The 12,580-nt window shown below is 38.3% G+C and overlaps 1 protein-coding gene across 1 annotated transcript in view; it reads right to left on the reverse strand.

Moving 5' to 3' along the window:
- Window positions 1-807: 807 nt before the first annotated feature.
- Window positions 808-12,580, reverse strand: part of Cnn3 (calponin 3) — a 28,765-nt gene continuing 16,992 nt past the window's right edge. Inside the window, exons 2-7 of the mRNA XM_026409614.2 lie at window positions 7,106-7,227; window positions 6,833-6,899; window positions 5,574-5,711; window positions 5,088-5,204; window positions 3,154-3,300; window positions 808-1,926 (exon numbers count right to left, since the gene is read on the reverse strand). Of these exons, the coding sequence (XP_026265399.1) occupies window positions 1,585-1,926; window positions 3,154-3,300; window positions 5,088-5,204; window positions 5,574-5,711; window positions 6,833-6,899; window positions 7,106-7,227 (933 nt within the window). The 3' untranslated portion in view covers window positions 808-1,584. The remainder of the gene's footprint in view (window positions 1,927-3,153; window positions 3,301-5,087; window positions 5,205-5,573; window positions 5,712-6,832; window positions 6,900-7,105; window positions 7,228-12,580) is intronic.

Below are 12,580 nucleotides of genomic sequence, written 5' to 3' on the forward strand. Positions count from 1 at the left end.
CCTTCCCTAAATGCCTCTTCAAAGATGACAAGAAACAGCCTGACTGATCAGGTCTACATTAAATACAATTTTTTTTCTTGTTAGCACTGAGTTAATTTAGTTTAGAAGTCTCCTTTATGAAAGGGATTTGAAGAGCAGTTTCTCAGAAACATTAAACTTGGTCATTAAGAATTACAAGCAAGTAAACTTCACTTTTATGGATTCATCAAAACATCCTCTCCTTATTTGCCTTAGCAAAAAATAGTCAGGCACTTTTTACCCCCAAGCCTAACAACCAGTTCTATCAGAAGTCACTTGGCTGGGACAGTGTCAGAAAGTGTGAGTTTCCAATTTCCTTTAGTGACTATATTCTTGTCATTTTGACATTTCACTGTTGTCATGACAGAAGGTTTAGGTTTGACTATAAATCCTCGGTTATTATCGAACAACACATCCTGTTTCTGACCCAGAATGTTTCTTATTTTCCTTAGGATATAATAAAATTCCCCCCTGCCCCCATCATAATTTCTGAAGATGATTTTAAGATTATTCCAAGTTGAATTTAAGATGAAATTGCGCCTGCCAATCACAGTGAAATCAGTAAGATCAGATACTTCCTTGCAGTCATTTACTATGTGCAATGGGCAGGTCCCTTTATTTTTCTAAGCTTCATTCTCCTGAAGCACGGAGTGCAGTGTTATGTGGATTAACTAAAGTACCTTATCACAGCAGCTGGGAGAGAATATTTTTTCCCCAATTTAATTCTGCCTATCAGGAAGCTAGCCAGAAAATAATCAGCCTGTGGTTCATATGAATGTTCAAAAAAAATATTTATTTATAAAAAATACAATGGGATAAGTTTATGCTGAGAAATGCAGCAATAAATACAGTTGGAGAAAACAGAGCAACTCTACATTGATACATTGGCACAAAGGAAGATTTTGCAACCGCACCACTCAGACCTAAATGTCTGCAGGCCGTTTTCTTACATGCTCCTTTAGAAACACCACTCTGAAAAGATCTTGTCAGCTTAAAAAAGAGAATGAGTACACATATAATCACAAATGCACACTGATCATGACTTTATTTAAAAATTAGCAAACAATACTGTAGAAACAATGATATGTAAATTTCTAAAATGCTGCATCTTAGATTTAGTTGGCAAAGACCACATTTAGCAATAAGCATGAACTTAAGTCTTCCATGTAGAAACCAGATACACTAAACTGTAAAAAAAAAAAAAAAAAAAAAAAAAAGGTTCCCTATTGTTTGAAAATACAGTAAGATTGTAAAAATGTATAGATCTTTAATAAAAGAACTGGCTGTACAAGAGTACTCCCCTTTCACAGTATTCCTTTTTACTTCATATGCAAGTTATTGGTTATGCTGTAGGATTTAACTGTTACAGCACTAAAAGGCAACTATTTAGGGAAGAGGCAGAAAAAGGAATGTATGTAAGGCAAGTTTTTTGTTTTTTTTATTTATTTTTAAAAGTACAATAAGCATAATAGTGTTTTAGGAAGACAAGATAAAAATTACTCAAGGCTAGCTTGGTTCTCACTGAATAAAAACAATGGACTAAATACTGAACTCCTCCACGAGAATCTAGTAATCAATGCCTTGGTCACCATACTGGTAATCTCTGGGGTAGTCATCTTGATACTCGCCATGGTACTCATCTGGGTATTCTGCCTGATAATCACTATCACTGATTTCTGACCCATTTGTTCCTGTGCCTTGGCTTCCATTGTGAATGACAGGTTCTGTCGGAGCAGCACAGTATTTGGGATCATACACTTGCCGCCCAAGCCCATACACACTCATGCCTTTCTGGGAAGCAACTTTGTTGGTACCCATCTGTAGAGAAATTGTCGAGTTGTCCACTGGCTGTAATGTCAGCTTTTGATCGTAGATGTCTCTTCTGGTACCTGGTGCTAACATCCCCGCCTGGTAGCAGAACATAGTATTAAAAGTTGAAATGGCAACTAAAATCTATTCTTGTCAATATTTTATAAATTATGAAATTTAATTTGGTTCAGAGGTAAACCTAGCTTGCCAAACTAGATGTCAAATCACTATTTTATTGCCATATTCACTGCCTTTTAAACAAGCTCAGACTGTCCTTTGAATCCTTGCTTTACTATAGGATTGCTATTGGCCTCAACTAAGTTTACTTACTTTGAGTTTTAGGTTCTCATCTGCAAAATGGAAACAAGACTACCTACTCTGGGCCCAGGAGAGGATAAGACAAACAGAATATAAAATCAAAAGCATAATGCTGACACACCTCAAAGTCACATTTGAATGCGTATTATGACCACATACCCTGTCCAGCTTACCAATTTTTAGCATTTACAATTCATTCAACAAAAACTATGCTTCAGCAGACCTTGAGGACTTCAGTCTCTTCAAAAGGCTCTGGATCACAGAAAAGCCAAGCACTTCAAAACAGCTTGCCCCCATCTTTTTCAGGATAATATAACTCATACCTCAGTTTCCCATTTAGGTTAAGCACACACTTTCAGATGTAAAGTGGGTGAAAAAGCAAACACTTGAGTGGTAGCAATGAAAAACTGTGGTGGAACATGTATCATTTAGGGCAAGTAAGTCTCATCTTGGGGTCAGGGAGAGAGGATTTTGTTGCTTGTGGAATCATCTGAGGTGCTGTAATTTATTTCTAACAAGGAAGTACTTTATCTTATGCTCCATTCCCATCTACTATTTTTACGAACTACTTTATTACTATTTTAGGAACTATTCAGCATTTCATAGGAATGCTAATTAAACAGCACTTAGTAGAAAGAACATCAGGTAATTTTATCTATCAACTTAAAAGGGACCCTTTAAAAACAAAACAAAAGGCCAGCACTTAAATGAGCAATCTTTTACATGGATTTTTGAGCAAGAACTCTAATAAACATAACTTTTTTTTTTTCCTGGTTAGGTAGAAAGGTTGGTGTTTCAATTGCCAACAAAAAACATAAGCCAGACCATATTTTCTTTTCTGTTGTAAAAGCCCTTTATGTTGCTTTCCCAGCAAAATCTACTTTCTTGATGCATACACTCTAAATATACCAAATATATCTACTTTGAGCTTTTAGTTACTAAGGCAAGTTCTCAAATAAGATAACCCTTTTTTACTCTTTGCAATAAGTATTAAAAGTTATTGCTTACCTGGCTGGCTCCTTTGTTGGTGCCCATCTGGAGACTGATTGTGGTCTGGTCAAAAGGTTTGTCAGTTTGCATTTTGGGATCATAAAGGTGCCTCCTAGTCCCATAGGCTGTCATGCCTGCCTGACTGGCACATTTGTTGGTCCCCATCTTTTAAATTAAAAATAAAATTAGCATTAGTTATCAGAAGTCATCAATATGAACACAAAACTCTGTGGTACTAAAAAGATGGAAAGTGGACTGGGGGATGTAGCTCAGTAATAGAAGTGCATGCTTAATATGTAAAGGATCCTGGATTAAATCCCCCCCCCACACACACACACACACACATACACACACAATGATGAAAGGGTACAACTGATAAGCTCTTGAGCCTAGTCTCTGGTCAAGTAAATACAAACTCTCCTTTATGCTTTTGCAAATAAATTTCAAATAATTTTAAAAAGAAAGTTTTCAAAAAATTCATAGTATCTAGAACCTCATAACATAACCATGAACTTGCACAAATGAAAACACTGAAGGATGTATGTTATTAAAATGGCAAAATGACAAATTCCTCCTATTCTCTGTAGCACAGATAACCAAATTAAGTGGTATCTGCTTTAGTCACAGAAGCAGACAAAAGGCCAGGCAATATGCCTTCCTACTTTAACTATGGTTTACATAAAACGGAAAGGCAAATGCCAGTCATTGTCTCTGGGAGCTTAACAAGTACTTCTTTAAGTTTCAAAACTGCTAACGTTTTCATGGGAAAGGGATCACATTTTATTCCTTCAACTCTCATACGCTAGCCAGAGCAGGAAAGAGGCAGAATGAGGAATCCTAACTCTACCAAGTTCGGAGGAACAATAATTAACTTCTCCCCATAGACTATATGGCTTCAGGACCAACCAATACACCCTGTTCTACTGGCTGGAAACAAGTTTCTACCGTCCTCCTGCTCACCTTAAAAATAATACTGAATAAAGAAAACCTTTATCACTGAAAGTAAAACCCATTCATTAGAAAAGATTCAGAAAATATATATTAGCAAAACGGAAAAGGAAAAAAATATTATTGTAATTATAGCAAATTACATTTGCTATAATTTGTGAATGACTTTTAGCTTTTCTAAAAAAAGGCAGGGAGGTGTCTGTATATATCTGTAGCGATGCATACAATAAGCACACACATTTACATACAAGAATATGCATGCATACTTTTTAATTAAAAAAAGCCACACTGATCATAGTATTTTATAACCTAATTTCTTTTCCTTAGGCTATTTGTCAAACACAAGTGTATTTTTACATTACAAGTTCCTTTATGGAGTTATAATTTAACCTACTATTATACTATTTAGAAATTGAGGTTCCAATTTCCCAACACTTATATAATTATGTATTTTATAAAACTAAATCCACCTCACATAGATTCAATTGGGCAGTGCATTCATCAGGTATGAGAGAGTGAAGCCCATAGTACTTAGGCAATGATGTTTCTGTGACACTCAGGGGACAATGTGATGAGAAAAAAGACATCTTAACCAAGTATTTACCAAGAATTAACCAATAACAGGGCTTAGTTGCTGTATGCTTTACTAGGGTAAATAAATGACTCTGGCATTAAGGTTTTGTAAAATTGCTTCATTTGGCTGATAATATTTAGGAATTAAAAAAGTACATTTTCTTAAAAATAATAATATGATCAGGAAAAAAATTCTTTTCCTGGAGACACCATTTTCAAGTCAGATGACATACCTTAAGTTTCTTTAAAAACCATCATCACTGTCTCATAGACTTTAAAGAGATATAAATTGTTTAAACACATTACATCCCAGAAATCCACATTATAGTACTTCTATCTAGGCTTTACTTATGAGAGATTTAACTTTTGCACGGCAAGGATTAATGGCATTGAACAAGTAAGTAACTAAAAAGCAACACCACTTCACTTACCTGCAAACCAATCACACTCTGGCCAGCCTTTAACTTCCCTTCATCAAAACGCCTTGTTTGTTTTTCTGCATACTTAACTCCAATGTCAATGGATGTATGGAATCCTTTTGTTTTAGCCTAGGCAGAAATATAGTACTGAGAAGCAACACTCAGATGTTTTGCTGGCAATGTTTTATAGAAATGATATGTCTTACATTTTACAAAAAATGATATGTCCACAGACACAGGCTTCATTTTTGTGAGACCAAACCGAAGGTGAGAAACATATGTAAGACTATTCAGCTGCACTGTCCCCTCTGATCCCCAAGGGCTCTAATTAACCTATCTAGTACAAGGCAGCTGATGTCAGCAGCATTCCACAAAGCTAACAGTTATAGAAGAGACAGCCCCTCTCCACCTGGTCTGAACCCCCAGGGAGTACAATGATGCAATGACCCATGTATGGGGGATTCTTTTTTAAATGAATCATGAAAGTCATGTACGTACCAGACCTGCTAAAGCCACCAGTGTAGTCTGAACCTGGGTCATGTTTCCATTCTCAAAAAGATCATTTGCTTCAAAAATGTCATGTGGCTTCATACCATATGCCTGAATAGCTTTAATAAAGTTGCCAATATTCTCCAACTACAAAGAAGAAGAGTTAAGATATCTTTTAGAACTAAATTTTAACATTTTAAGAATCCTGTTATTGCCAGGTACAATAGCTCACTCCTGTAATCCCAGCTACTCAGGAGGTTGAGGCACTTGGTGAGACATTGTCTCTAAATAAATTTAAATGGCTGGGGATATAACTCATTGGTACAGCACTTGCCTAGCATGCACATGGCCCTGTGTTCAATAACCAGCACCTGGAAGGGAGGGAGGGAGGGAGGGAGGGAGGGAGGAAGGAAGGAAGGAAGGAAGGAAGGAAGGAAGGAAATCCTAAGTCTATGACTAGTTAGAAGATGCCAGACAGAAAGCTACTTGGCAAGTATTCTTAACCACATACATACTAAGCATAGTGTTTTCGCTCTCGCACTCTCTCAGGAAAAGGAGTTATATAATGGTTTAATATTTTTAAGGCTTCTAATGGCAAAATCTTCCTTACATATTTTTAAGACTTCTGTCAAAGCTATCCAGACCTGGAATTTTCTTTGTCAAAAGCTACATAATGCCAGGTATGGTAGCACGTACCTGTACTAAGTGGTTCAGGAGGCTGAGTCCCTAAGCAACTTAGTGAGACCCTGTCTCAAAATAAAAAGGGCTAGGGATGTGGCTCAGTGGTTAAGCACCCCTAGAGTCAATCCCTGGTACCAATCAATCAATCAATATGGCTACTAATCTCCTGTTCTCTCATCTCAAAACATACACAGATCAAATAAATTTCCATTGTTACATGTACATTCATGAGCTGAGACCATGTCTGACACAGTATTCTGTAGTCAATCAATAGTCATGTTAAATGCTTTGATTTCGCCTTCACTCATTCTTAAGGTCTAGATTATATTTCTCTGTGTAAGTTGTGTCAAATCCTTTCTAAATGCATACACATTGAATATAGGAAAACATCTACTGATATTAGAACCACTTCAATAAGTAATTATGGAAACCCTTATTTAAACTGCATAAATAAATACAGCCACATGAATAAATTTCTGCTAATATCTCTATTTAAAATTGTAATAAAAAACAAAACAAAAAAACCTTGAAGTTTTCCTCTACATAAAGAGAAACCAACCAGGACAAGAGAGCGCTAGTTCTGTTACCTGAGGCCAATTTAACGAGGACTCGTTGACCTTCTTCACGGAGCCTGGCTGCAGCTTGTTTATAAGTCTAGAAACAAAAATATAAGTCACCTTACTGGCCACACATAAACAAGGACTGAAATATTACACTGGCTCCCTTAATATCAGTAAAGCAAAAACATTAAACACATTCGCAGAATAACAAGATTTGACACCCTGGACCAGGAAGCAGGGTCAGACCGAAGCCTGCAGAAAGGACCAGAGGAGAAGTGGACTCCTGGAGGTCTAACTTACTCGCAGAGTATGATGCCATCCTTTAGGCCCAGCTGGAAGTTGGTGCCAATGCTCATGCCTGTCACCTCTTCTATCCAATTGCGAAGATCCTCTTCCGCCTGGTGATCATACTTGGAAGCAATCTGAAATACATGTGAACTAACTTCAGAACAACATCTCCACAGCATCACAGACTGCTGACTCACAATGCGCTCAGCTTTCCTTCATTATCCATCAAGACCACATCTGTGACAGGCAGTAAATTACACTCTAAATAGAGTTCATTGGTGAACTTAATCAACGGTTACAGCTTCAGGAACTAAGCACAAATTGTGAAGATAGTATGATACAAAAATCTGAAGAGCAAGCACATATAGAGAAGCTGGGGCTGAGGGCAGAAAAAGATCCATCAAGATAAAACAGTCCCATTCAAGATGCAGGGCAAATGACAAAAAAAGTGACAAGGATTTAATAGTGTGGTACAATATGGCATCGACCATGGCTTAAACTTTAAAGATTAAGTCATTAATCATCATATTCCCAAAAAGGAAAAACAGATGGGAGAGGATTCTGATGCATGCAGCTATTTCACACAGCAACTCAGCTGGCTGAAGCATATCATTCCAATCATTGTGTTGCCTGGAAAGTACTGGTGTTTGCCTTCTATTCAACCAAATACTTGCTGCACACTACATACGCACACTTTCTTCAGTACTAACTGTACTATGATATTTAAATTCTGTTAGTGTAGTTAATCTCTATCCTATTAGACTCCTTACAGGTAGGCAAACATTTAATTCACTTTTGGTACCCAGCACAGTGCCATGACACTCAAACATTTATTAAAACTAAAGGAAAATGGTTAACTTTTACAATAACGTCAACTTACAAACACAAGACACTATGGTATTATTACACATGTTAAAACTACTTGCTAAACACAGGTTTTAAAAGATCCCTTCATAATAAGAATACTACAGAACTCAAATTTAAAAAAAATAAATTTTATGAAAAAAAAATCACATACTCAAGTTCTTAAGCTATTCCTGTCCTAGAGGCTGGTCAATGAGTTATTAGGAAGAAAACAGCAGGGAACAAGGAAAGATCATGTATCATTTGTCTCCATTCAGCACAGGCAAAAGTGCCAACTACATACACATAGGTGAAGCCCAAGGGACAGAGTTCATGGGGGAGTCAACTGCAGCATTGCTGGAAATGGAAATGAACAGAAGAAATGTTTGCTGTCCATAAAACATAATTAGGTTGGATTACTGAACGAAATGGCACCATGACATTTGGTCACGAGGAGGCCCTTCCAGCCCCAGTCTAACAAGTCACGCAATAACCACGCACAACTGAAGGAAATGCTTAGTTAGGCTCCTGGTGCCAGAGCGCAAAACTGGAGGCTACTCTCAGGTTCTTTTCAAATGTGAGAATTATGGTCAGCAGGAGCAGGAGCAGGATAGACGTTAAGCAGGCGGCCAGCTTACTTTCAAGTCACCCAACAGTGAAAACCAGCACTGAGCCTTAAAAGCAAACTGTCATACTTGATTGCAGTCGCTTTTCATGTGGGTCCACAGTCATGATAGCCTAGTTCCCAAGATAGGAAAAATATTCTGTTCCTCAAGTCACATAAGTGGAAGAGTCATGTCCCCGTCTTGCAGGCTCACTATGTGCCTTCACAGGCCCTGGAATGTTATTAGACTACACCTGAGGTTTTCAGTGATACTCTCTCCATCCTGCACCATCAAGAATGAGGTTCTACTCTTGAGATAGAGAGGAAATGACTTCACTAATCAATGTTATTTAGAGCCAGTTCTTTATTCCCTATACAACTCACTCCCCCAAATGAGAGAAATGACTGTACAGTATAATGAATAATTTAAACTGTAGATTTACTTAACCAGGAGTACAAAAGGAAACCCAACAAGTTGGTACCCCCCCCCTTTTTTGGGCAGTACTGGGGATTAAACCCAGGGCCTTTCACAACTAGGCCACTGCTCTACCTCTGAGTTATAATCTCAGCCCTTTCTATTTTTGGGGACAGGGTCTCACTAAATTGCCCACGCTGGCCTCAAACTTGCAATCCTCCTGCTTCAACCTTCTGAGCAGCTGGGATTATAGGCATGTTTCACCACACCCAGAAAGTTTATATTTTCATACTAATATAACTAACACTGCAATTTGCATGAATCAAATATTCCCTGGAAGTTAGTTTATAGAAGAGTGCTCAGACACAATGCAAAGCTACCTAATGTGTGGCATTATTCCTGCCCCCCTCATATCTTCATTCCCTGAAAAACACTTGTATTTTTAAATTTTGCACCAGTTTGGGTTAAATTGACCTCTGGATGGGGGATCAACAAAGGGGAGACAGGGATGATTTTGCCAGAGATATACCTCGTCTCTGGTAAAGAGGAAGCAAGCACAGATAATATTCTTGGATAATTTATCTCCTCCAACATATCAAACAAATTCACTTATGTTATGGTACCTTTAGAAAATGGAATAGATATTAAGTTGTAGACAAACTTTTAACTCTTGACTATATTCACACCAGAGTATTGTTCTAGGTGGGGAAAAACTCTCCATATAAACAAGAGGCACAGACAAGAAGGAGAAGCCAGTACTCCTTAAGCACTAGCTACAGAAGGCAAACTCTGATTGTAAGTTGATTTATTTGAATAGTGAAGGAGGCACTCTCAACTAGGAGATGTGTTTCAATAGATCTAAAGAAAGATATAATATAGTAGGGTGAGGAATTCTGCCTTGATGCCAGCTGTCTTTGCTATGGATCAAATTTGTCTAACTTTGGATCCAGTTCCTGGCTATCTGATAGGAAGGCTGAATTCAATGAGTTCACCAAATCCCTTCCTACTCTAGCTCTCTACACAATTTGGTCAACCATCAAAAATTGTAAGGAGCTATGCATGGTGGCACATGCCTATAATCCCAGCCTCAGGAGGCAGAGGCAGAAGGATGACAAGTTCAAAGCCAACCTCAGCCAACTCAGCAAGGCCCTAAGCAGCTTGGTGAGACCCTTTCTAAAGAAGAAATAAATAAGCACTGGAGGTGTCGCTCAGTGATTAAGCACCCCCCGTTCAATCCCCTTTACCAAAAAAAGAAAATGAAAATTTTGTGAAGAATTATTCTCAGTTTTTCAAATATAGAAAAATAAAAGTATGTGGCAAGTTTTTTTTTTTTAATCATGATGGTTTGTATACCACATAAGGCCAATGTTATTTAACCAGAAAAAAATGTATAAAAGCATATTTATATTCCCTTTGTTTAAAATGTATCCAACAGATTTGGTACCATGCCCCAAACCACAAAGTGATTACAGACCTGACTCCTAGATCCCAGTGAGAAATTTCCATCTTGCCTTCACAGTTCTCCTCAAGGGAAATACAAAAAAAAATCAAGTGATGGAGTCAAATGGACCTGCTTCACATCTCAGCCTTAACAATAATGGGTTGTGGAGTGGGGGCTCTGGCAGGTGATTCTGACTCTGACACCCGCTACAACAGCATATGCACAGAAGCAATTCCCAAGTACATCCATGCAAAGCTTGATGCCTGATAAACTAAAACTCAAAACTAGGATTGCATCAGGTTCATAGTACTGTTGGTTTTGACTCAGTTTCCCTTTAACTAAAGGAGTAACAAAGATCTTTTTCACTCAAGTACCACTAATATTTTTCTAAAAAGTGGAGATTCCTACAGTCAACCTAGCTAAATACTATTGCCCATTAAAATCAAGGGACTGAAGACAATAAAAAAGTAAGCCTTGAGTAGGGTATGGGGCACACACTTATAATTCCAGCTACATAGGAAGCCTGGGGCAGGAGGATCACAATTTCAAGGCCAGCCTGGGCAATTTATTGAAACCCATCTCAAAATAAAAAAAAGGATGGCAATATAACTGAGTGGTGAAGCACTTCCCTAGCATGTGGGAGGCCCTGGATTCAATTCCCAGTATTAGGGGTAAAAAGGTAAGCTTTGGCTAAGAAAATTTATTCACTAGTTACATCTAAAAAGCTTTCCTATTTCTGAAGATAGGGCAGAAAATGATGGTATTTTCTTCCTGTAACAACAACAACAACAAAAACGTTAGCTTTAACAATCTTACACTCATAGCTCATGGAAATTTCACTCTAATTTTTTTGAATGGAAAAAAGTCACCCTTTGAGCTGTTTATTTTCATTATTCTTCAAGATTTATTTTACCTAAAGTTCCAAAGCTACTTTCTCAGACTTCCAGCCTGAGTCCAAGCAACAAGTCCACAGCAGCCCCTTTGTTTACATGCCCACTTTTCCTTCACAAGTTCTCCACAGAGGTGCCTCCCAACCTTTTTCATGTCAAAGCGTGCTCCACATGTGTGCTGAAGGCTCCTCACTGAAGCTCCCCCACCTCCTCTTATCAAACACCCTCAAGACCAAGAAGGTGAAAACCAAGGGAAAGGCCTCAGAGCACTGGATGGGTGGACCATCCTCCCTGTCACTCAGTGCTAGCCTGTTCTGCTCTCACTCCGGTGGCAGTGCCAACTGTCCTTCCTACTCTTCCTGAGGCTTCAGCAGGTCCTGGGCTCACCCCAGGGGGCTTCTGGTTTCCTCACAGCCTCTGCAGTTTGCTCTCTCAGGATGGCACAGGTTTGGAGTCATGCTTCAGTTCAAATGCAAATCAGCCATTTCCAGCTGCCTGGCCTTTCTTTAGACCTCCCTCACTTAATCTTTAAGAGCTCTAAAATAACATTAATTTTTAAAGAAAATTAAACAGCTCATAAGAATGTAGAGCAGGCATTCTCAGCCAGCTTAACTTGGGGGTGATACTGACCCTAAATGTGGCCCCAAACTGGTCCTTGTGGATGGTGAAAAGAAAATCAGATTTTATAAAAAGCTTGGCACCCTCCAAATAAAGGAATATTATTCCTTTGTGTTAAATCTGGCAGGGCTGGGAGGCAACTGGGGAAAAGATCTAAATTATTAATTACTCCTGGGGACAGTGATAATGAAAACAAGGATAAGAAAACATTAAGAATAATTAAAATGTACTGGTCTCTCTTCTCTTGGTATCCTTTGGCCACGTCTTCCTGACCATGGATATTTTCTATAGCTCATCGCATATTAAACAGCACTGGCGTAAGATCCTCTTCAAAAACACAAGTCCCAAGGGCTTGTACTTCCTGATAGTAGGAGACACACCAGATCCCTGGTTACTAAGAAACAGTCTTCCTGGCACTAAAGGGCAAGTTTCCTTCTCAGAATCCTCAAAAAGGGAGACACATTAAAGGGGAGAAACTAAGTAACTAAGTTTCAAAAATATCTCAACTACAAATTAAAAAAATATATATATTTCAACAACTGACCTGAAGCCACGACTCTTACACTGCTTTTTGGTGCTTCTTGGTCTAAGTAGAAAGCATTCAATGAAAATACCATTCAGTAAAAAGATGGCTGGCATAAGGCAGGGTGATGATTCTCATGTACAAGAACTGTCT

Source organism: Urocitellus parryii, chromosome 11, assembly GCF_045843805.1.
Source record: "Urocitellus parryii isolate mUroPar1 chromosome 11, mUroPar1.hap1, whole genome shotgun sequence".
Taxonomy (NCBI): Eukaryota; Metazoa; Chordata; class Mammalia; order Rodentia; family Sciuridae; genus Urocitellus; species Urocitellus parryii.